General features: G+C 49.4%; 1 protein-coding gene across 1 annotated transcript in view; it reads right to left on the reverse strand.

The window, feature by feature from the left end:
• The window catches only part of CDH23 (cadherin related 23), a 168,580-nt gene that overhangs the window by 128,426 nt on the left and 15,334 nt on the right, over positions 1-24,820 (reverse strand). Inside the window, exons 4-6 of the mRNA XM_058841359.1 lie at positions 11,394-11,536; positions 8,527-8,574; positions 8,250-8,342 (exon numbers count right to left, since the gene is read on the reverse strand). Coding sequence (XP_058697342.1) covers positions 8,250-8,342; positions 8,527-8,574; positions 11,394-11,536 — 284 coding nt within the window. The remainder of the gene's footprint in view (positions 1-8,249; positions 8,343-8,526; positions 8,575-11,393; positions 11,537-24,820) is intronic.

The raw sequence follows: 24,820 nt of genomic DNA on the forward strand, positions 1-24,820 counted from the left end.
GAAGAAATTGGAATGAATCTATTGCAAGAGCGATTTTTATGGTTCTTTTGAAATGCTATTTCTCCCCAGCTTTGCTGTCAAAATGGCAACATTTTCCCTAAATATTTCCATCTTAATTAAAAATGGTGTTTTTATGGAAAAAAGCGCCTCTCGTGCCAGCTGCAGCTTCACATTCCCATGCTGCACGGAATGAGGATGCTAATGTGTGCCCACCTCACGGATCTGCTGCTGCTCTTGGTTGCTGCAGGTGGAAAAGGGCCTGGACCCAAAAATTCCAGCGTCCCTCACAGCATGACCTTAATCATCCCTTCATTTAGGTGCTGTGACTGAAAAACCAACAAACTGCGTGATTGTGTGAGTAAAAAAAAAAAACCTTAAATGTATTTTCAGTGATGGGTGTTTTTGTTTCTTGTTGCCACTCAGCACCTGAAAGAGATAAAAACCATTCCCACACCCAGGCACGGTCCTGCTGATGAAGGTGAGGTGTGGACAGGGAGGTAAACAAAACAGGGATGTGAGAGGAGAGGATGCAGCTTTTGCTGGCTGGTATGGGTTAATAAGGTACATCCCAGGCTTCTGGGAGAAGGTGGTAACCAGAGGAAAGGGAGATAAAATAAAACAAAAATGGAGATAAACCAGCAGGTCACATTCACTCCCTCCTCACCCCTCTGTTCCCGGCACCGCAGAGATGCCGGGGACAGGGAAGAGACCTTGAAGCCATCTGCTGCCCAGATGTGTAAGTGTAATTACACTGAAAGGGCTGGGCTGGAATGTCCCCTGGAAAAGAGACCTTCCATCCAGCCCAGGCCTGAGCTGCTGCTGCAGCAGGAAGTGCTGTGGGACCACAGGCCATTGTTTCTGCTCCAGAGGAACGTGCCTGGTCTGAGCAGCCCACTGCCAGCAGGATCCTGAGCAGCCACCATCCCTTGGCATCTGCCATTCTAAGCTCAGACACTGGCCTGATCTCAAGGATGACACTGGGACAGACCCACCAGAGCTCTGAAATCAGCAGGTAGGTGCCCTCAGCACCCACATGAAGGAGCTCGGGGAATGGGGATGTTTTTCCTTTTCCCCATTCCTTCCATGATGAAGGATTACTGGTTTGTCCAAGTTACTTTGCCCTTCTTTTTTGCCTGTGTTCTCCTCACTCAGAGAATGTTGCTGCACACTTTCCATTCCTCTCCCTCAAGATAATTTCCTAATTTCTCATCACGACAGCTCCTCCATGGAGGCACCAAATTACCTGCTGTCCCAAACAGGTTCCCCTTTCTGGTCAAAACCTGCTGTTTTCCCCGTTCCCCTCGTCCTGCCCAGCACTGCACTGGCCAGAACAGCACAACTATTTCTAATTTTCAGGCTGCCCCCCCACCCTGTTTTGCTGCAGTACCCTTCCAGAAAGAGCCCAAGTTTTGCCTGGCGGAAATGACTGTTATCTCCAGGACACTTTACACATTACTTCCACGCCATTTGGAGTTTTCCGCCCCAGTAGTTTCTGTTGCATCTCTCATTTCACTCCTCGGTCACGTGTATTAAAGGACCAGGGTCTCCTGTTCCCTGGTGAATCCAGACAAGGGACAGGGGACACTTTTCTTTCTCCCTAGGACGTCACTCAAGGCCCTCTGGCATCACAGCAAACACGCCAGCACTAACAACAAAAACTTGCAGGCAGATGGACCTTCAGAGTGAAGGATGTTCCAGGTCTGAGCACCTATTTGCTCACAGCTTCAAAGGAAAAAGTTATTTAAAGTGAGGGCGGGGAGCCCCTGGCACAGGTTGCCCAGGAAAGCTGTGGCTGACCCAACCCTGGAAGTGTTCAAGGGTTTGGAGCAACCTGGGATAGTGGAAATTGCCCTTGCCCATGGCAGAGGGATGGACTAAATGACTTTTAATACCCCTTCCAACCCAAACCATTCTAGGGTTCTGACATCTACGATGCCAGCTGTGCAAACCCCTCCAGCCCCAGCCCCACGTGTTACTCAATGCACTGCAGCCTGTCTCATTTAAACCCTTTTCCTCCAGTCCTGGTGGAAAAAAGCAGGGAGAAGATGACAGCTGGTGCCTGCTGTGCTTCCAAGCTCTTGCCTGAAGACACCGCCAGCATCCCAAAGCCAGAAGGAAAGCCCGAGGCAGGGCCTGCACTTCCCAGCCCATTTCTGGTTTTTTTGCACGTGGAAAACAGCAATAAAGCCGATTAAAACTGAGGACATCTGGGAAGTTTGGGAAGTGTTTCACCTGCTGCTGATCATCACCTGTGTAACAGAGACCCTCTTGCTACAGCAAACACCACTTAAATCCCCACTTCCTATTTGTCCAACAGGCACTGGAGGTGAGAGATCACCAGCACTGGGCCTGCCAGGATGGAGGGGAGATGGAAGTGCTTCAATCCAGCCAGGAAGGAGAGCCAGCTTTTCTGTCCAGCAGTGCTTTACGAATGAGCAGCTTCGGCAACTCACTGAATTGCTTGCTGCCTTTCCAGGAAGTTTTGAAAACAAAACAAAACAAAACAAAAAACCCACAATAAAGAAATTTTTTTAATAAATAAATAAATAAATAAAAATTGAAAGTCATCTGATTTGCTGAGGAGAAGTTCAAGACACTTGCAAATTTTTCACGCTCAAAGGTAGCGGAAGGAAGGGATGACTGGATTTGGGGGATAAGTTATTCACTGTAAATTATTTTTTCAGTTCTAAACTCTGCACAGAAACACAAGGATCAGGAGAGAAGGAAAATAATGAGTGAAGGAAAAAGAAAAAATAAAAAAAGAAGCAAGGAAGGAAAGCAGCCAGGAGTGATTATAGACCGTTTTTCCAATGTGGTAGGAACATCTTCCTTATCAGCTCTGTTATCATCACCTCCATTGTAATGGCTCTTTATTTAAAGCAGGAGAGGAAAAAAAAAGCCCCAGAAGGTGTCTGGGAGCATGCAAGGGACTGGCTAATGCAGCTGAGGGGGAGCTCAGCTCGTGGCAGCTGCTTCGTATGCGCAGCATCAGGCCTCCAGCCATGGCAATAGAATTATACGAGCCCCTGAAGACTCTCGGGCAGGATGGCAGGGAAACTGATGTAATTACTGACATTATTACCCTTAAAGCAAAATAATAATTTTAATTACAGCAAGGGCTTTTGGGCCTTTCTCTGCTCCTCTTTCTCAGTGTGTAGCACGGCCTGGTTCCAGGCTGTGCGATGGGACGGGGCAGTGGCGCTCCCCTCCTTCCTCCCCTCCTTCCTCCCCTCCTTCCTCCCCTCCTTCCTCCCCTCTTTCCCCGCCAAGCACTGCTCTGCACAATTGAGAAAAAGACATCATAAAAGCCACGACTCCAGCTACGCCCCCATATTAAGGATGGAGATGGTGTCCAGCAGCTTGTGAAGGCTCAGTCCCAAAGGCTGCTCCCCGAGCAGAAGGAACCGCTGCTGATGGCGAGTGCCCGCCTGCCTCCCAATTAAAATAAATTGGCAAATCAGGGCTAAGCTCAGGAGAAAAGACACCTGCAAGCTGGACTGTGGTCGCCTCAACACTGCTGTGTGCAGACCAGAAACCTTCCTTTCCATTTTTAAACTCCTTTCCCAGAGCCCTGCTTGCTTAAATTCAGGACGAGAGGAGCACATTCCCAAGGCAGAGGGGCTGTGGTTACAAGTTTGAAAGCAGAGCTCTAATTCCTGTGCCCTTGTGAAGTTGCTGGCACTTCTCTTGTGGTGCAGCTGTGATTTCATGAATGACTGAGGTGCTGAATTGGAATCTCTGTCCCAGTGCCGAGCTTTTTGCTGGAAGATCATGGAAATGTGGAATGGTTTGGGTTGGAAGGTACATTAAGGGCCATCAAGTTCCAGCCCCCTGCCACAGACACCTTCCACTAGACCAGGTTGCTCACAGCCCCATCCAAACATTGTCCCTGAGCACTTCCAGGGGTGGGGGTGTGCAACCTCAAGATGTAACACACATCACATCATCATAAATCACCCTGTGTGTTATAAATATAACAGAAGGAATGAGGTGGGGGAGAGCACAAAAGGGGAGAAAACTCCAATGGAAACCTCATGAGGGAACATTCAGCAAAGAAGCCAACAATTAGAAGACTTTTCTGCCAGCATGTCAGAACTACTGATGCTCCAAGGCCAAGAGAATGGATGTCTCACACTTGATTGGCAAGCTCGGGATGCTGGGGAAGGAAGGAGGAAACAGCTTTTCCCAAGGAGGTACCAGACTTGGAGTTAGTTTACCTCATAGTACAATTTAGGTTGGAAAAGCCCTGCCAAGGCCACCCATGTCCCCAGGTGCCACATCCTCTCCAGGGATGGTGACTGCACCGCTGGAGTTAAAGGCAAATGGAAAGTTGTGTGGAAGCCCCAGGAGGTTTCCTGCTTGGGGCTGGGACAGCAAGCCCAGCAGGCACCCAGGAGGAACAGCCCACCCTGACATCCCCATCACAGCAGGCGCCACAAACAGGGGCTCAGCTCCACTCCACTGGCATGCCTCACCTACAAGCATTGAACCGTGACAATCCAAGAACTCTGAGTTCCCTGCGGATCCAGCCAAACGGAAAAAAAGATTAGATAAAGCAGATTGGACTTGCCAGAAACTGAGGCATGGCCACAACAGCCTGCCACAGGCTTGGCAACAGATCTCTCCTTGTTTAAAAGCCAAAATCCTGAAACTCCCAGAAACGTGGGACCTTGGTGTCGGGTGAAAAGAAGCTTGTGAGCAGGAGATGAAGTGCAAGGGATGCATCCAAGAGGAGAACAAACCCTGAAGGTCAGAGTAGCAAGCACACAAGTAGCTAACTAATGTACTACGGCAGCACCACGGGGCACAGCCACGGGCACGCACGTCCTCGCAAACTGGAAAGCCATAAAAGTCTATTACAGCAAATCAAACAGCAGCCAGCATGACAGCCATTAGCCTGAAATGAATACACGGGAACTTAATGAGCTCTGTCGAGGCCAGCTTGGTGAATTAAGTTGCCAATTCTAGCAGGATTCCCCTTTTCTTTGCAGACTTGAGAGCGCCCGCCCCGCCTCGCTGCCTTTTGACAAGCAGAGCACGGGGCGCCCTTGCCCAGACGGGACGGACGATTACGCTGCAGCAATATCCCTCTCCCGGCCCCCCGGCAGCTATTCCAGGGATGAGATTAGCACACAGCAAGCACAGAGGACCGGTGCCACTCCAGCAGTCCCGGTGTGGGCATTCAGAGCTGCTGTGCTGCATCCTCTCCATCCCTCCCCACGCAGCAGAGCGATCGCAATCCGCGGCCCGTGCCCAAATAAATTCCCATCCTCACACCGAGCGGGCCACGTAAAACACCAGGATGGGTATTTAGAGGCAGTATTGTTTTTAAAGGTCAGTTTACTTCATGTTCCATTTATTTATGCACACTCTTCTTTTGACTTTCCAAGTGCCACACAATAGCAGTGAGGTTTAAATAGCCTTTCGGTTGCTGCTCCATTAGCTACGACAACTGCAAATCGATACATCCATTTATCTCAAAATTAAAAAGAGAAAAACCCTCATTAGCTGCCAAATCTGCACAGAGCCAGTCTACTGAAAACCACACTCGGCTCTTCTCTTTCTCCAAGTCCAGCCCTCTTCATTCATTATCCACAGGCCATTCGATTCGGGCTGGGTGCTCTCTCAGGTGGATTTTGGTACCTGTGCCCTTGCTGCTTGCCCTCAAGCTGTCTGGAGCATGGGGTGACCTGCCATCCCTCACCATGGCTGGTCCTCCAGCCCCAGCTGCTCCCCACCTGTCCCCCACCACCTCCAGCTTCGAGTAGTCATGGACAAGCAACAAGCAAAACTTGTGGCTCAGCACAAGCCTGATCTCCTCCTTGACAGCTGTGCCACCACACACAGGAAAAGTTTATTGCTGACACCTCCCACGGCCTGCACCCTTGGAGGGTCCTCTTTAGGTGGAGAGACCCCATCCCCTGCTCTCACAGTGCCTGGCAAAGCAAGGATCTTTCTCCCTGGCAAAAGAACAGGAGTGCCTCCAGGATGCTGGCTGAGCAACGCATTTGTGGCTCATTACCTCTGATCGGTGCCCTTGGTTAAAGATCAGGGGTAGAAACTGGAAGCTGGCACTCACTGCCTTGTAATTAGATTAGGCCAACCTCCAGGAGAGCACAGCTCTGAAGGCCAAGTTCTCGGTGGCTGCACGGGGGGAACACCGGGCTTGCTGTGCCCCACACAGCCGGGCAGTCCTGGAAATCCCTCGCAGCAGAACCACAGCTCACGTGCACAGCAGTGTGATAGGAGGCAGAGGGGCTCTAAGGTGCAGCCTCTCCTTTTGTATATTTTCTTCTTTTTTTGTCCAGATCGCCTGCCTGCAGTTCCCTTTCCTCAGCCAGCCCTAATTTTCTACGTGTGAGGGCAAGGAGTGCTAGGACACAGGGGAATGGCCTTCAACTGCAAGAGAGGAGGTTTAAATTAGATATTGGGAAGAAATTCTTCCCTGGGAGGGTGGGAAGGCCCTGGAACAGGTTGCCCAGAGATGCTGTGGCTGCCCCATCCCTGGAAGTGTCCAAGGCCAGGTTGGAGCAACCAGTGGAAGGTGTCCCTGCCCATGACAGGAGCTGAACTAGAGGAGCTTTAAGGCCCCTTACAATCCAAACCAGTCTGCAACTCTAAGATTCCATGATTCCAAACCAGGACCTTTGCCCTCCCTGCTCCCCAGGCTGGGCACAGGTTAATACTGGAAATGGGGAAAAACACAAGCTTGGAAATATTGACTCTTAGGACAGAAGAAGAGGAGCAAGAAGAGATGTGGCACAGCTTCTCCAGGTGTACAAAAAACTGGTGTTTAACACAGCCCTGATTCCCAGAGTTGCCACACAAACCCATTTCCATCTCTCCATGTGAAGGGCAGGTCACAGCAAATCCAGAGGCCAATCTGGGGGCAGGGGAGAGGAGCCTGTTCGCTCTGCTCCCATCCCACTGCCATTCCTTTTGCTCTGCAGACCTCTGCAGGAGGAGCACGACCGCGAGGAGCAGCAGCAAGGCACGACAGCCACCCGCCAGCTCCAAAGGCGGGAGCGGGGGGCACCTGGCGTGGGTTTTGCCAAGTCATTTCCCCACCCCTCGTGCTCTGAAGAGCAGCAGAAATGCCTCTGACCCGGTGTCACTCTCACAGGGAGGTTTCAGATGACTCGGCGCTAAGATGAGACTCCAGCTCCCGGCTCATACATCAGGAGCAGCTCTAATGAAGAAACCTCATCCTGGCAGCAAGGGGATGGGGAGGGATCAGAGTCCAGCACGGTGGGGCAGCAGCAGCAGCAGCAGCAGCAGCAGGAATATTAAATACACCCTGGTAACACAATCGTTTGCACCTCTCAGTTACCAAAGCTGCTCCATTTTGCAGCGCAATGGGACCTCACCCGCACCCCGAGGAACAAAAACTTCCCTGGCACTGTGGTGCAAAGAGAGGTTTTCCTCCACTGGAGGATGCCAAATGCTCTGCTAAACCCCTGTTTCAAGTGGAATATCCTTGCCTTCTCCTCCTGGCACCAGAAGCCATGGCCTTAAAGCCTAAATTCACATCAGACCTATAAACTCCTGGCCAAGTCAGGCTGCAGGTGCAGAAGCTGTCCCTGACGGACGAGTCCCTGATGGAGATGTCATCTTCCATGCAGTGGCCAGCACAGAGAGCAGCAGAAGGTTGTGGAGACTCTGTCCTTGGGGATATTCAACATTTGGCTGGATACAGCCCTGAGCAGTCTGACCTAACGTGGAAATTCTCACTGGATTAGTGGGAGCTTGGGCCTGATGATCTCCTGTGGCCCTTTCCCACCTATTTTATTCCAGGGACATTATGGGATGAATCCTGCTATGGAGCTGTTAAAGGAAATCACCAGAGGCCTTTGGGCAGTACTCTGCCGGAATTCAGGCATTTGGAGAAAGATTTGGTCCTGCCTCAGGTCACCTCTGTGACAAGAGCTGTGCATCCCCCCCAGCTCCAAGGAAGAGACCAAGACACAGATCCTCATTTATGCTCATTCTTAAACTTCCCACTTGTCATGGGAGAGATGTCATGAAAACACCACATCTCCTCTTCCACCTCCTTCCCCCAACACCCAAAACACTTTGCTTCTGCCCATTTTCAGGTGGTAACTTCCAGAAGTTTCATCCTCCCGCAACCCCGTGAGGGTCCAGGGCAAGAGGACAGCCCTATACATTGGTGGCCAGCTCTGTGGTGGCAACCAGAGAGCACAGGTGGCCACTGAGGGAAGAGCCAGGAGCCAGGCAGAGGTGATCCCTACCTCTGGGATGCGGACGCTGTAGGGCTGGTTGTGGAACTGTGGGGCGTTGTCGTTCACGTCTCCGACCTGGATGTTGACTGTCCCTTTGATCACCTGTGGGCCCAAGGACAACAGCTTTAAGCGTGGGTTTGGAGCCTAAAGCCAGCTTGTGGCTGTGTTTTCGGGCTTTGGGCCGAGGGGTGAGCCCTCTCCCCTGGAGGAAAGGGCCCGCAGTGACCCACAGCCCCTGCTGCCCTCCGCCCGTGCCGCAGACCGTGAAATGAGAAGTCACACTCACCCCTTGGCTGTCACTGACAGAAAATTCAACCGTGAATTCTGACTTAGTCTGAAAGGGAAAGAGAAGGAAAAAAAAAACAACTATAATTAAAGATACTGTGGCGTTTATCTGCAGATGGCAGGCTGGGGACTTTCAGCCAATGTTATTACACGCAAAATGCTTTCAGGACCTTCTGTGAGAGGAGAGGTGCTTGGAGTGCCATACACCTGCACTGGGCAGAAAATGCTGGGGATTCTGAATGCCAGCAGGGCTCCCATTATTCCACAGGCATGGGAGATGCCCTGCCTCAGGTGAGGAGGATGTGGGGCTAAGGAACCGACTCCCTGATTGGCAGCTGGGCACTTAAAACACGGGAGGATTTGTGTCTTATGGCAACACAACAGTCTCAGTGAGGACCTCTAAACCCTGCTGCTGCTTTCCCAACTTACCTATCACACAGCTGGCAACCCTGGGATGAGCCTACGTAGTGAGAACTGGCTGAAATTCCATGAAAATGTCCAGGCAATTCTCTCTGCTCCTTATTGCTTTAACTAAATTAACAGCTTGAGGTAGGGATCTATTCAAGTCACTGGAGCAACAAGTGGGAAAGAGTGAATATTTTTGGGATCAGGGCAGGGGGATATTGCTAGTGGAAGCAGACCTTCTCTTCCTGACTCTTTTCTTCCCACCAGCAATAATTTTGCTCCTATCTTCCCAAAGAATCGTGTAAAGAGGGGCAGCAGGACTCAGGTCACCACATCTATCTGGTACCTGCCCACCAGCTGGTGGCTTTTTTTCCCCTCCAGTCCTGGCAATCCCTTCCCACCTCTGGTATCCTTGCCCTGCCTGAGCTGCTGGAGCACAGCAACTCGATGTTTCCAAAGCATCACGCAGGAAAGGCTGGAAAAGCCGGCTTGAAATGGCTCTCAGTGCTGCAGCTCTGGTTGATTTATTCCTAATGAGATGGGCTCAGGGACAGGCAGCAGCCAGCAGCGCCCAGAGCAGGAGCTCTGCTTGCGCCAGAGTCCATGTTCATCTTGGAGAGGGGTTTGGGGAATGGCTCCCCACAGGGTGTGTACCCCCTCCTGCTCCCACATTTCCATCCAAACCGCCAGGAAGCACAACCAGGGAAAGCCCTTCCTAACTCCTGCCTCGGGGCGATGCTCTCAGGCAGAAGGAAGGGCTGAAATCCCGAGGGAGAGGAGCTACTCTGCTCCCTGTGCCATCCCACCCTGCTGCATCAGTGACTTTCAGCCCTCTTTCCCCCCTGCTCATCCACCAGGGACAACGCAATAGGGAAGAAAGGAGAAACAGGAGATAAGAAACAACCTGTTGAGGATTTAAATTTTAAAAACTCAATAAAATAATCAGAGAAAGCTTTCACATACCAACTGCTGTCTCTAAAATTATTTTAACACAATTCTTCAGCCTCAGGGTCTGCCATCTTTTAAAAAATCCGTTTTCCTTCTAATCTTTGTAGGAGTAAAAAAAAAATCTTTTAAAATTCACTTTGCCTCTATACATTTGCTCCTTCCTCTTTTTCTCTATTTCATCTTTTCCTGCATCATTTACCTTACTATGACTTCCTCTCCCTTCTTTCTCCTCCGTTGTACAAGAAATCCCTCTTCCTTTTCACTTCTCCTGAGCGCCTTTGTCTCCCCTGACTTTTTGAAAAGGTACATCCAGGCCAGTGTTCCCTGCTCCCAACTCTCTGCCCCTTCCCTCTGTCTGCTTCCTGCACTGTAAATTGTCATTTACACCTCTCCCATGTCCCTTACACCTTTCCCATATCCTGCCTTTGCTGTCTTCCATGTACGGCTGACTTGGAGCCACTGGGATCAGGTGAGCCCATCCATGCATCCATGCTCTGCCCAGCTCCTTCCCTTTCCCACCCTGCACACCACAGGACACCAAAAATCTACTGATCACCCTCCTGGGCTTAAGGCTGGCATGGGAGGTAGCGGGAAGCAGGAGGCATTTTGGATGAAGGAAGATTTATGACTCACACCGGCAGCTGTTGGCACGGGGAGGCGGAGGGGAGAGGGGTGAAGAAAAGCACTTTATTTTCCCAAAGTCTCGCTCCTAACACTGTGAAATTGGGTTTGGCCTTCCCCCCCAGCCCCAGCCTGAGCAGCATCCGCCACCCTGCTCCTCTGCATCCCGATGCCTGGCGGGTTCTGACTGGGAATGCCAGCACCGGAGGTGTGTTAATGGGTTTGATCTCCCCAGCGCTGCTGCTGGCCAAGGCAGCACTAAATACAGGCAGCTGAAGCACAGGGGAAATTAAGCACGTTGCCCAAATCACATCGTATTTTCCCAGTCTTCCCGCTATCACTTCCTCCTTGCTCCAGGAACGCGGCGAGGGCCAAGGTTTTAGCAGAGCAGGCACCTGGATGGGATTCCAGCCTCGCACACCAAAGCTGCCATTGAAAATAGGGGTGGTGAAACAGCTCTGAGGCAAGAACCTTGCCAAATTTAGCATCCAGCAGCCTGAATCCACAAGAGGATGAAAAGTCTTGATGAGATTGAATAAGCAGGGATACCTCACATCTCTTGACACGCTGTTCTAAATAGTAAAGGATTTAATTGGCACAGAGATTTAAAGAGGAAGCCTGTACATTTCCCTGACTGTGTGAGCAGCCTGGCTCCTCGGTAGATCATCCCCACCTGTTAATTCCCTTACTTCCAGACCCACAGATGTCATTTGAGCACCCAGGAAAACCAACAAGTCAGATCAAACCAGAGCACGCCCTTCATTGCCCATGTCCCCTCTGAACTGGAGACAGCGCCAGGGTGCCCAGGGAACGTGGACACACCCAGATTCCCAGCTCCACCAGGGATGGAGAGCCACTTCTGTCTGAGCAGAGGTGGCTTTTCCCCAGCTTTACCTCTCGGTCCAGGGGCTGGCGGAGCCACACGACACCGGTGACGCTCTCCACGGCAAAGAACCGACTGGCCTCCTCCCCGACCACCCCGAAGACCAGCGGGTCATTGTCCAGGTCCCGGGCCAGCAGCTGAGTCACTGAGGAACCTGGGAGACACAGAGAGAGGAAAGAAATCCTGATGAGGAACCTGGGAGATGCAGAGAGGGAAGAAATCCTGAGCAAAACGAGGCAGAGAAGAGGAACTCCTGAAAACATCCAGCTTGTCGGAGAATGGAGGTCTGCGGAGGACCTGGGATCACACCCACGGTGCTCCAGTGCCTCAAGGGGAGTCAGGCTGTGCCTGGTCTGGCTGTTCTGTCTGGCACAGATGGACTGAACCACAGATCCTCTCCTTCCTTGCCTTTATCAAAAGAGAAAGTCAGCCTGGCTCAGCCCTGGCGCTGCCTGCCTGTTGTCTCACCTGGCTGGTCCCTGTGCCTTCCCCAGCAGGAAGGGGGAGGAAACAGGAGGAAAAAAGCTGCTGGATGGAGATAACAATGGGATATTCCCTAGGCTGCCTGGCCTTGAAGAGGGGGGGATAAGGATGAGATGGCCACATAGATTTGAGGATGTGGAGGGACAGTGTGTGAGCCACCTTTGGCAGCACCAGAGCACTCCATGCCCCCAGATCTCCTGGCCAAGGAGAGCAGATGCCCAAATTTCACCCCTCTGGGAAGGTGAGGGGAGCTCCAGCAGACCAGATGCCCAAATTTCACCCCTCTGGGAAGGTGAGGGGAGCTCCAGCAGACCAGAGGGCAAAAGCAGCAGCACAGTTTGGAGAGCAGAGCGAGCCGGGCAATTCCCAATCGATCGGTGCGACATCAATCACAGCGGAAATAATGGAAAAAGCCAATATGAGATTCCATTAATAAAGAATTAAACTATAGGAACATAATTAATGCCAGTCAACATGATTTTATGGAAAATAGAGCTTGTCAAACAGACCTGATTTTATTCTTTGATGAGATTAAAATTTTGGCAGATAAGGAAAAAAATAATAGACTTCCATAAGGCGTTCGCCTTCGCCCTGCGTGACTTTGTGATTAAAAGTTTAATGCCCTAGGACATTGGTGAAGCACATTTTGAGTGAGGACCCAGCTGGCCTGGCAGGTCCCAAGGCCACCAGCCTCACTGGGGACACAGCAGTGCCATGTAAAACTGCTGCTGGTACAAGCCTGGGTGACAGCGTGGGAGGACCCAGCAGCCAGGCAAAGCCCTTGGCAATTTGGGCTCTTTTGGGAAAAATTTATTGTATTTCCCTGCTCCAGGCACCCTCAAAAGGCTGGAGGGCCACAGCTGCGGAGGAGAACATCCCAAAGACAGCCCTGCTGGCAGGAACAGGGGTCCAAGCATGCAAGGAGCCATTCCACACCCTTCCTGGGAAAGTCAGGAACTTTTAGGCTTTTAGGACTGAAAAAGCTGCTTCTGCCAAGGCTGCAAAGCTACAAGCTGCTTGCCTGGCTGCATCACCTTCAGGACTGGATGCAAGAGGAAGCCACGAAATTTCAAGAGCTAGAAAAAATGCTTTTCCTTTTTAAAAAAAGGCTTTAAAAGCTTGAAGTGCCTCATCTATGACAAAGAAGAGTGAGATGACTCAGGCCATCTCGAGCACATCCACGGAGAGGACAAAATGTGATATATTTTTATATATGTGAAATACTGAGCAATGAGCACAGCAAGACTCAGTGCCCAAACCTGGACAAATTCATGTTTTCAGAGGGAATAGTGGTTGTTTTAAAAAGGGCAGCTAGAATTAACCACTGGGGGGAAAAAAACCCAACAACATTCCTTCCACCAACAGGTGCAAGCAAATAACGGGTCACAAGCAGAGGCATTTTGGATAAAGACAAAAAGTGGCTTTATCCCAGCCTGTGATCAGAGCTCCTCTGCAATGTTCTCACCTCTTCAGAGCAGCCAAGCCCGTGGATACAAAGTCCTGACACTTTCTCAAACCCTCTAGCCCTGATATCAAAGAAGGAGGCAGCTTGATTTTATGCTGGAGGATGTTCAAAGCCGTCCTTAGCAAAGGTTTCTTTGCCCCAAGGAGAAAAGAAGACACTCGGGGCAGGGAAAGCCAGTAGCTAGGAAAAAATAAATCCAGGATCACGCCTCTTTATTCTGCCTGGTTTAATAGGAGAACAGACCTCCACATCTTTACATCCCGCTCAAAAACCCCACATCAACTGCATTTCCCTCCAGAGCAGCAAATTCTTCAAACTCCAAAAGGTCTTGGTTGCATCTTTGGAAGGGAAAGGATCTTAAAATTCCTGCTGAACAGGAAAACCACGTGCCACCCAGCTTTAATCATATTGGTGGTTTGTGTGTTGCAAACCCAGTTGTAGCAATAAATAAATAATGATAAATGATAATGAAAAATGAACATTTAGGGTTTAACTCATCTCTCTTTGCACTGCAACTACCTCCAACTGCCAGGGAACTGAGTTCCTAAATTCAGGACAACCTGGAGCAGGAGGCAAAGCATTTCTGGGCAGGGCACATCAATTACACCCCCATGCCTTGCTCCTGTCAGCCTTTGGAGTAGCATCAGTGGAAAACAGCACTCCAAGCTCAACCACCCTCTGCTCTGAACGGAGCAAAACCAAGGAGAGATTCCTTCTCTGTGCTTTGATTTGTCAGAAACAAGAAACTTAGAGCTTAGACAGGGACAGCTCAGAAGCAGGGAGAGCAGAGAAAAACTCCATCTTAAATAATAATTCCATCTTTCTCTTATCTCCCAATCAGGCAGTAATCACCATCCTGCTTTCAGAGCACCTCATCCAGAAAAAAAATAAAAATAAAATAGTATTAAAAATGTATAACATACAGATCAAAAATAACAAATTAAATAGAAGATAATAAGAAACACAGGCCTGAAATGAGAAACGAGACTTCATAATTGCTTGGCTCCATGTTCTTTCCAAGTTGTACCCCAAGGGAACACAAAGTTTAGGAGTGTGGTACCAAAGCTTCACCACTTTCACCACCACGACAGAAATTTGTTCAAGTTACCTCCCACTGATTTCTTCAGCACTGATTTATTGTATTCACGGATTTTATCCTTATTTATTGATTTTTTCCCCCCCATCATGAGGAAGCAGAGGGTCCTGCCTGGCATGCAGAGGCAGAACTGCAGCACATCTGTCAGGAGCCCCTCTCAGGGAGTTCACAGACACCTTCCACCCCTCCCCAGGGTCGTGCTGGAGATGCTGCTCAAGCCTCCTTGAGCCCGAGCACCGACCTGGCCCCAGCAAGGGCTGAGGGAACAGGGACAAATTATCTTTCTGCAGTACAAAGTTATAGGCTCCATTTGTTTCCTCTCAGGAATCAGACAGGGCAGTTAAGTGTCTTGATTCCACCAGATAATCAGAATTTATCTTGTCTCCCTTTGCCTCCTTTCTCTCAATCACAGCTACTTCTCCCTCTTTCTCACACATACACAGATTTTCTTCTTTCTCAAAGTCCTGAACTTTGATTGACCTCAGGAGCTTTTTTTTTTTTTTGCTGTTGTTTTTCCCTGATCCAATTTTATAATATTTTTTTTTAGGTTTGGCTGTTTTAGGGGGGGTACTTTTGCATCCCATTGAGGAGCCCTTGTCTCATCACCTTGCTTGTAGCTGCAAACTTCTGCTTTTTCCTTGCCCTTCCACTTTGCTGAGGAGGAAAGTGGGAAAAGGGGTTGCACCCCACTGATTCATCTCCATTGGTTTTGCTCTCAAGAGAAGGATGGAAAAGGAGAAAAAAACACAAACTCAGTCTCTGGGAGGATCCTAGAGCTCCTGGAAGGTTTTCGAAAGTGCAGAGCATCAGGGCCAGGGAAGGAGCCCGATGCTGATCCAGGCCAGCAGGAGTGTGCTGGGGTGGGATGGAGGGCACAGAAGGGGCAGCTTTCTAATTAATTGCCTAATAATCTTCTTTTTTAAGAGGTCTGATTCATACCCATGTGGAGTTAATAGGAATTTCTGCAATGGCTTTTGGGCTCAAGCCGTGAGGCATCAGCTACGCTTTAACATAAAAAGCATTTTAATTCTGATTTTAACAACCAGTGCCAGAGTTTCTCCTCGGCTCTCTGTCCTCACAGGCCTCTCCAATTAGCCCAGCTCATCATATCAGGCTGGCCCCTGACGTGCTCAGAGGTGGGATTTGATGGATTTGATCTTGAAATTCCAGGCCTGTTCCTCTCATTTGTCACCTGCTCCCTTTTCTTTGCCTCTAATTCATTTTCTCTTTCACCTCTCAGAAAAAAAAAAAAAAAAAAATAAAAATATAAATAAAAAGGAGGAATTGAAAGCCCTTCTGTGGATGTTTTCCCAAAGATTTTGAAAGGGAAAGATGAAGTGCCAATATTTCTGTGCTGCTCAGCGATCTCTGAGCAATGAGAAGGAAAGAAAAGGATGGTGACTCCCTGGCCAAGGAAGTAAAGTAAAATCTACTTTCAAGACTACTTTCTAAAATCTACTTTGAGAAGGCCACAGGAAGCAGGAGCTGCTCCCATGTTTGGAACGAGGCTTCATCAGTTTCCTGGAGGGGACAAACCCAGGGCTGGGGACGGAGTGAGCACAGCAAACCCCTGACGTGGAGGGGACAGTGCCAGCGTGGGAGGGCAACCAAAGCACAGCAGGGCTCAGGACACCTCTTGCAGGCACCAGGGTCACTCCAGCTCCATTCCTGTGCTCCCTGGGTGAACCATAACAGCAAATCTCCTGCCACACAACCATGCTGAGCTTTTTAAACCCTTGCCAACATCACCCAGCCATGCCCAGGGGCACCTAAAGGCAAATCCCAGCTCCGCGGGTGAGCCCCTCATCCCAAGCCTCTCTCCCAAAGCAGGTCATTCCATCAGCACAACCTCCACAGACACTCCTTGACCTCCTTCTCCACCACTTGAGCCAAAACTTTCCAGAAGGACTTGGCCAGGGAAGTTTCCACTCCTAAAAATTCAACCGAGCTCAACGTTACACGTTTCTCTTCCCAGGTGCTGCTGGGGAGCATCAGCTCCTCCACCAAGGCTGCCTCCACTCCAATTACTGCATTGCAGAGCGAGCCAGAAAGGGCAGGGAGACACCAGCACCTTTTAAAAAAAGGCTCTAGCAATAAATAAATGAGAAAAGGACAATTTTCTGCCATCAGAAAAAAATAAAGATTTTTTTGCCAATGGTGTGAGGAAAAAGCCTTGGACCAGCTGGTCCAGGAGCCACAAGCTGCTGTCATGTATGGGAGGGAAAGGAGCCAAACACAGAGGTGACAGCAAAGAGGGAAAACAAATCTGTGCAGTCAAAACCGTTTCTGAGGGAGTTTGTCAAGCTGGGAAGCGAAAAGCACAGCAGAAGAGTTTCTCCTGGTTCCTCAGATGCTCCGAGACAGAGCCTGTAATTTCTCTGCTGTGTTTAATTATTTGAGCGGGGAGTCAGTGTGCAGGCAGGATCCATAAGCAGAGCTGACAGCCAGTGGGTAAACCTCAGAGAGGGGCCCTGCCTGCCTTCCAACCCCCCAGCTCTCAGAAGGGTGTAAAAGGGTATTTAAAGCCATTTAAAACTGTTTTAAAGCAATTTTAAGCTGTTTAGGACAGAGAGAGTAGCAGCAAGGAAGAGCTAAGCATTCCCATTTACAGAGGGATGCTTTGGCTTGCTCAGAACCGAGCACTTTGGTTAACTTTCCAACAACAAACAAGGAGAGGAAAAATACATCAAAAATATCACTGGCACACTGAAATTTCTCAGCATTATCATTCAAACAAACAGAACTCCTGAGGCTCTCCCAGCAGATGCTGTGCATGCAGTCCCTGGCTGCTGGCCCACACCCAGAGAAGTGGTTTCCTCCCCAATAAAGTCAACATCAACATTTGACGAGGGTAAGACATCCACCAGCCTTTATCAGGGCTTAAAGTAGCACAGCTATCACACTCCAAAGCTCTCCAAACCCACTTTTAAACACGTGGCTTTGTGCTGGTGCTGTGCCTCTGCAGTGTGTGGAGAAGCTGAGGGACTTGGGGCCGTTCAGCCTGGAGAAGTTCAGGAAGGCTTTGGAGTCCCTTCCAGTGCCTGAAGAGGCTCCAAGAGAGCTGGAGAGGGACTTTGGGCAAGGGCATGGAGGTAAAGGACGAGGGGGAATGGCTTCACACCGACAGAGGGTGATTTAGACGGGATATTGGGAAGGAATTGTTCCCTGGGAGGGTGGGCAGGCCCTGGCACAGGGTGCCCAGAGCAGCTGTGGCTGCCCCTGGATCCCTGGAAGTGTCCAAGGCCAGGCTGGGCAGGGCTTGGAGCAACCTGGGATGGTGGAAAGTGTCACTGCCCACAGCAGGGGGTTGGAATTGGATGATCATTAATGTCTCTTCCAACCCAAATTATTCCAGGATTCCATGGATGGAGATGACATCCTTTCCTCACTCACTGGCACCTCCTTGGGCTGGAGATGAGGGTTTTTTAAATCAAAACTCTCAAACCAGGCTGGGGTATTGCTGCCAAAATCACTGAAGCACCTTAGCATTGCTGTGGTATCTCCAAACCTGTTTGGAAAAAAAGGGAATTAAAAAATGCTCATCCCTGGGCAATCCACTGAACAGCAGCACTCCAGGTGTTTTCTCCCTGCCTGTTCCAGCTGGGATCCAGCAATTCCTGCCTTCCCTTCACTAGAAAACTCACAGGCCTTCCCTGGGACCATGGAGAACACGGAGGGTTTTTAAAAACTGAAAGGGCTTTTGTTTCCTTTTGTCTGGGAAGGAATAGGCTGCTCCAGCGTGAAAGAGGGAAGTAAATAAAACTGCATCAAATAAAACGCCAAAACACTCAGGAGACAGAATAAGAAAAGAAACATGTGTCAAAGGAGGGGTTTGGGGCTGTTAAGGTATTTCCAGTGAAAAAAGGGTTCCAGCACTTAAAAAAAAAAAAAAACCTTAAAAATAATTTCCTCTCCAAACTGCCTGGGTGCCTCATAATTACCAAGAATGATCACAGACCCATTCATTTGATCCTAAAATTAATACATCATGTTCAGAACGATATAGCATTAATTTATCACAAGATTTATGAAACTTGTACTTTTTTTCTAATGAGTTTTATGCAAATTCTGCTCCATCCATTGTTTGCACCCTTTGGAAAAAAAAAAAATATATATATATATAAAAAAGTTCCCTCGCAGAAGCTGCTCTGTCAAAAAGTCTCATTCACTTTTACTGATTTCTGTCCTTCTCATCCCCACAACAGGAGGGGAAAGGAGAGGAGCTGGCTCCAGTCTGGATGTGATCCTGTTCCCAAGGAATGAGCCACAAGCTCTGCAGGTGAACCAACCATTCAAGGCACTAATTTTAAAGGAAATTAACTGGTGGTTCACTCACACCTTTGAGAAGGGTCAGAGAACGAGAAGAGCAGCAGGGAATTGGGAAATTAAAGTATTTAGACTTCCCAGAGTGGAAAGTCCGTGTTTGGTAAATTTGGAGAATAAATATGAAAGGTGGAAGCATTTTCACTGAGCATCATGGGGTCATAAAGGGGGAAATCCCACTAAATTGATTTAATTTTTTATGACAGAGCTGTAAAAGTTCATGAACTCAGGAAAACCACTTGGTCTAGCACCTTACAAATCCTGAATTTTCCCAAAGACCAGGGCAATCCTTAGGAGCACAGCCAAGGCGGTACAAAACAGGCAGGACCAGGTCCAAGCCAAGCGCGGCAGGAATACGTATTTCACTCCTGAGCCAGCTGGAAACCAGACTGTGATCTTCATCAGTACCCACACACCTCCCAGGAGGCTGGGAAAGGGAGATTCTGGAAAAACCCTAAATATCAGGTGCAGCCTTGCTCCTTGGAGCTGCCCTCATGGGACTGTGAACAGCTATTTGTGAGTCACGTAGAGGGGTGGTGGGAGGCAGGGTGAAGCGGAAGAGAGAAGGAAAACATAAAATCTGGGGTTAGCAGAAACATCCCAGCATCACCTGGGGGCTGTTAAAACTGGCCTGGAAAATTGGTTAGCAATCCTGGCACAGCCCCAGCAGAGCTGGCTGCACGAGACCCAAAGCCCAGCTCTGGCAGCTCTGGGAGAAGAGGTGCTCCCCACCTCTGAAGGCAAAATCCATTCCCTCGACACAGCCAAGACTTCCATGAGCGCTGCTCCCATCTCCAAAAAACCCCAACACTCGGTGCACCCTCCCCACTGACTCCTCCAGGAAAGCCTGGCTAATGCAGCCTTGATTAACACATCTGACACAAAGTTTAAACCCTAAATCCACAGAATATCCTTTTCTAATTAACTTTTGAAATCAGAAACAGCCCAGAAAGAACAAGGAGTATTTCCTTTGTTCCTTCCTGCCTTCTACCCACCTCCCTCCGAAATGTTCATTTTTTAAACTAACTTAGATCAAAGGAAACCCTCTCACAGGTCTCAGCTTGGGAAAACAGGGGCACACACCCTCTGCCATCTCCCACTCTGCACCAAAAGCAGGAGGGCAGAGACCAGAAGATGCAGCTGACCCACAGCCCTCGAGCTCAGTGCTTCTCTTCAGCCCTATCTCACTTTCTAGAAAAAACATCAGGGCAAACAGGAGAAGAGCAGAACCCCAGAAACCTATTTAATGAGGTGCCTTGCTGCTTGGTGTAAATAAATGATTTATGAGTAAGGCGACACGTGCGGTGTTTTGCATTTTAGCCAGGCAAGGTAACGTAGCTTCGTGTTAATTAGAAAAGAGGAGCTGTTCTGCAATTAATATGAGGTCGGAGATAAAGCTCGTTAGGTTGCAGTGCCCACAGAGCAGGTCTCCCAGGACTGCAGGACACCTCTGGGGTGTCAGACACCCCCAGAACTGTAAGGCAGGGACATCAGCAATGCTAATGGAGAAGTCACAGGATGCTGTGGGTTCCTAGGGACCTCTGAAGGCCTTCTCATCCAAACCTCCTGCCACGGGCAGGGACGTCTTCAGCTAGACCAGGTTCCTCAGAGCCTTCTCCAACCTGACCTAGGGATGAAGCACCACAACGAGGTGCCCTGCCACACTCACTGTAAAAAAGTCCTTGCTTACACTTAGTCTAAATCAACTCTCCTTTGGCTTAAAGCCATTATTATCCCTTTTCCCACTGCAACAGGCCCCGCTGCTGAACTGCTTCCTCCACCAGCAGCCCTGTTAAGCTGAGGAGCTGATCAATATGAATGGGGGGAAGAGAGAGGGGGAAAAAAAGCCAACAACAAAACAAACCCCGTCAGCAAATTACACGGGATTCATTCACGTCTTGTTTGAAATCTCATCTGCGCCTCACAAAAGCTGAAACATCCCCGAGGCTCTCAGTCTCACAGGGAATACAAACCCTTTTTCGTGCTACAGCTTTTGCCCAGCTGCTCTGCTCTCTGAATGGTTCGGGGGAACAAAAATACAGCCATCCTCAGCCCAAATACCACAGGGTGTTTTGCTCCAAAGCGGGATTTGGAAGGAACATCCAAGTCCCAAAGGCACAGGAGAATGTACCAGCGGCCAGGTTTTTGTCTGCGGATCTCAGATCCATAGACAAACTGGCCTTGGACTGTCACCGTAACTCTCTGAGGTTTCAAAGCGTGCGCTGGGTGATGAATTCTGCCTCGTTATAATGAAGATGCAGTGAAATCACTTCCTGATTTATCTCTCCAGAGTTGAGGTAGTACCTCCTGATCTCCAAGATACGGCTGCAGTCAAAGCAGGACTTGAGCAACGGGGCAGGAATTAGAAATCCAAGTTAGCTGTTTTTGGAAAGGCTACATTTCCTGCTCCTCTTCCTCCTTGAATCAAGGAGTTGTGGCAGGATTTGAGTTGCAAGGGACCTTCAAGGCCACTGTGTTCCAACCTCCCTGACACAGGCAGGGACACCTTCCACTACCCCAAGTTGCTCCAAGCCCTGTCCAACCCAGCCTTGGAAACTCCCAGGGATGGGGCAGCCACAAGGAAGGCAACAAAACCTTTGAGAGAACCAAGAGAAACAGCCAGGGGCTTGGAAGTCTCTCTTCAAAGGTGACAGGCTGAGAAACACACGCAGCCCATCAACCCAACTCCTCCAGGCACCACCCAGCTCCTCGGGGCTGGCGACGGCTGTCACAACTCGGACAGAGCGTTTCCTCCCGTGCCTCCCTTTTTGTCCCTCTGAAACTCCAAAGAGGAGGTGGGGGGGAAACTTGGCAGGTGGTGCCTGGGTGTGTGAGGTGGGAGCTTATCTGCAGCCCTGCAGTGAATTGCTTGCTGATAAATGAGGCTGTTTAGGAGCCGGTGGTGCCAGCGCCGCGGTTATTAATGATGCCAACGTGAAGAGATATTTAAGAGCGGCCCCAGGTCCCATTGTCCCCTCACCTGTGAGTAATGGGACACTTCAGCTATGGGGCTCCACATCCAGCTTGGCCTGTTTAACCACAGAATCGAAACAAGGCCCAGAGAAACGGATGGAGAGCGCTGGACTGATGGCTCCAATGTGCTGGAAAAGCCAAGCTCCTCTGGGAGAAGTTGGGCAAAGCTCCAGCATTTAGATGGAATTAAACCGAGCCCAGCCACCGAGGCTCTTCCACTCATCCCTGTGAGCTCCCACCAGGCACACACAGAGCCTTGTTCTCCCAACCCACGGCAAACCCACCCCAAAACCAGGGAGAAGCCAAGCCACAACAGCCTCGACTGCGAGCAGCAGCGCTCCAGCTGTACTCACAACACGTGGCACACCCTGGATATCTGCTGGAGCCCGGGAGGCTTTCACAGCACCATCGCCTCACTTTGGACGTCACAGCTGCCTAAACGTGGCCAAGAGGACAATGAGCAAGAAATAAAGAGGCTGTTTATTGCAAGAGGAAACCTTGGAACAGAGCTCCACAGTGGCTGGTGGGAGAGCAAGGCAGAGCACACAGCTGTAAACTTGTTTCTGAGTTAATATACCCACGAGTGTTTTTCTTTTCCTATGAAAGCACACTCTTCTGCAAACAAACATCTGGAGAGCTCTGTTACAGCTGGACCATTATCCCCAGTGGCTGGAGCATTCAATTAATTTAGCCTTTCTCATTTGTGAGTTGTCTGCAAGGAGAGACTCGGGTTTGCAGGAATTTATTTGTTATTTGAATATACCCAGTGAATGGTTTATTAAAAACATATTTCAGGCAAAGGATTTCTCACTAATTGCTCCTACAAGTGTCGCTCTGAGTGCTGGCAACTGGCAGCTCACCCCACATAAATGGTCACTGTGGCCAGGTGGGAATGCCTTTGCGTTTTGATGGAATGCAATCTACCTCTGGAAAGAGCTTTCCGAGGGTTTGTGGAGACACCTGCACAAAAACACATCCTCACGCAAACACACAGCATCCAGCCTTCAAAAAAGCTTCCCAAGTAAAAGCACGGAACAGCTCTTCCAGTGCTGTAACAGAGATGGACAAAGACACTTGTTTCTCTGTGTAGCTGAGTCTTTATTGTACACAATTTATTTTTTATATGGTATTAGAAGGCACTGTGCTTGAATTTAGTAGGTTAGCAAATTATCAAAGCTCAGTTGATTTGTTGATAATGGTTAGTGTATGTGTTCATTAAACTTTTTTCTTTTTAGATATGTTTACATTTTTTTTCCCCCCATGGATTCTCACGGGATAGACTTTATTTCTATAGGTGCAAACTGTTTTGTCACAAGAATAGATTGTTATGCAAACTGATTTTTATTCTTATAATTCTTTTCTCACGGGAACTTCTCAGGCTAGTTGCTACCTTAGCTGAAATAGCAAGGTCTGATTTCACAAGGCTTTTCTTTTATAAGGTTCTACTTATAGGTAACAGCCCAGAAGTTGTCACAAAGAGAAGAAGAGCAGGGTTGGACACCAGAATTAATAGTTTTTAGGCAGAACACCACCAAAAGCATCTCTCAATCACTTCCACAGCACCTTACAAAAACCCACGGGGCTCCTGGTTCAGGGTGCTACCTGCCCAGGTGCCCTCTGCCTCAGAACTCCGGGAAACACTGCAGGAATTTCATCACTGCAGCAAGAGAGAACAGGGTGAGAAGGGAACCAGTGAAGGGCTATTTCCAAGACTGATGCAATCCCCTGGGTATGCAACGAGCCCAGGCTCCTCCTCGACTACAAATTGTAGGTTGTACAGTAGCTGTGACACGTCTGAAATCACAAATCCTCCTAGAGGAGCAGTTCTCATCTTCTACTAGACAGGACAAGGGGAAATGGCTTTAAACTGCCAGAGGGCAGGGCTAGACGGGATATTGGGAAGAAATTCTTCCCTGGGAGGGTGGGCAGGCCCTGGCACAGGGTGCCCAGAGAAGCTGTGGCTGCCCCTGGATCCCTGGAAGTGTCCAAGGCCAGGTTGGGCAGGGCTTGGAGCAGCCTGAGGTAGTGGATTCCTGGGTTGGAATGAGATTGTTTAAGCCAAACCATTCCAGGATTCTATGATTCCCCTGGCCAAGGTGACCTGTTAGAGCCTGACTGCTCTTTCTGCAGGCTGGGTCAGAGCTGCAAGGGGTGGCTGAGCCTACACACCCCTGACCGGGTGTCCAGAACAGCCAGCACTCAAAAAAACCCCACTCAGTCACATGTAAAACCAAATAACATTTTAAAATCCAAACTGAACACAAAACTCCACACTAAATCCCAGCTGCTGGGTTGTTTGAAGGCAAAAAGAAAGCAATCACTGAGGTTTCACAGACTGTTCTAAAAGTGGAAATTTATGAAGAGGAAAGTGATCCAATAAGTCCCAGTTTTAGGCTTTTTTCTTTCAATTGCTCAGAGCGAAGACGTTCAGAGCTTCTCTTCCCCCCGAAGCCCTGATTGAAGGAGAAATGGGTATTGACCACCAAATTCAGCATCTCCCTGCTCCTTGTACATGTCAGAGACTCCTGTGACCCAACAGGTGTCACACATATCCATTTTTTTCCAGTCCCCTTGGGGCAGCAGCCTCCAACTCCTGCGCAATCCCAGCCTCTTCAGAGCACATTCACTAGAGCTGAATCTTTCCTGTGCTACTGGGCCATTTCTCGGATGAAGAAAACCCACCCTGCTCTTTCCACCTAAAACTGATTTCCAGATTGAGTCCACATCAGCCAGTTGGCCCCCTGGCTCTACTGAAGGACCTTATGGATCTCCAAAAATGTTCCTTGGTGCATCGTGGCCGAGAGACGAGCCACCCCACAGCCCTGGGGATGCTGTCCCAGAGGCTGCCAATCCCCACAGCACAAGAGACAGCTAAAAACCTCAAAGGAAACCCCAAAATGAACTCAATCCCCCCCAGTCCAACCACACCACAGGCACTTCCATGCAGTGTTGCTTTTGTGAGCAGTGAGCTGCCATTTGCAAGAAATGCACCTCTTTTTCCTCCTTCCCATTAAAAGAGAGCCATTCTTCTCCTTTTTTGGTTGTCCTAAAATAAAATAAAGGGCTAAAATAAAGCCCTTGTCCTTGGCAGGATGCAG

This window comes from Poecile atricapillus, chromosome 6 (assembly GCF_030490865.1).
Source record: "Poecile atricapillus isolate bPoeAtr1 chromosome 6, bPoeAtr1.hap1, whole genome shotgun sequence".
NCBI lineage: Eukaryota > Metazoa > Chordata > Aves > Passeriformes > Paridae > Poecile > Poecile atricapillus.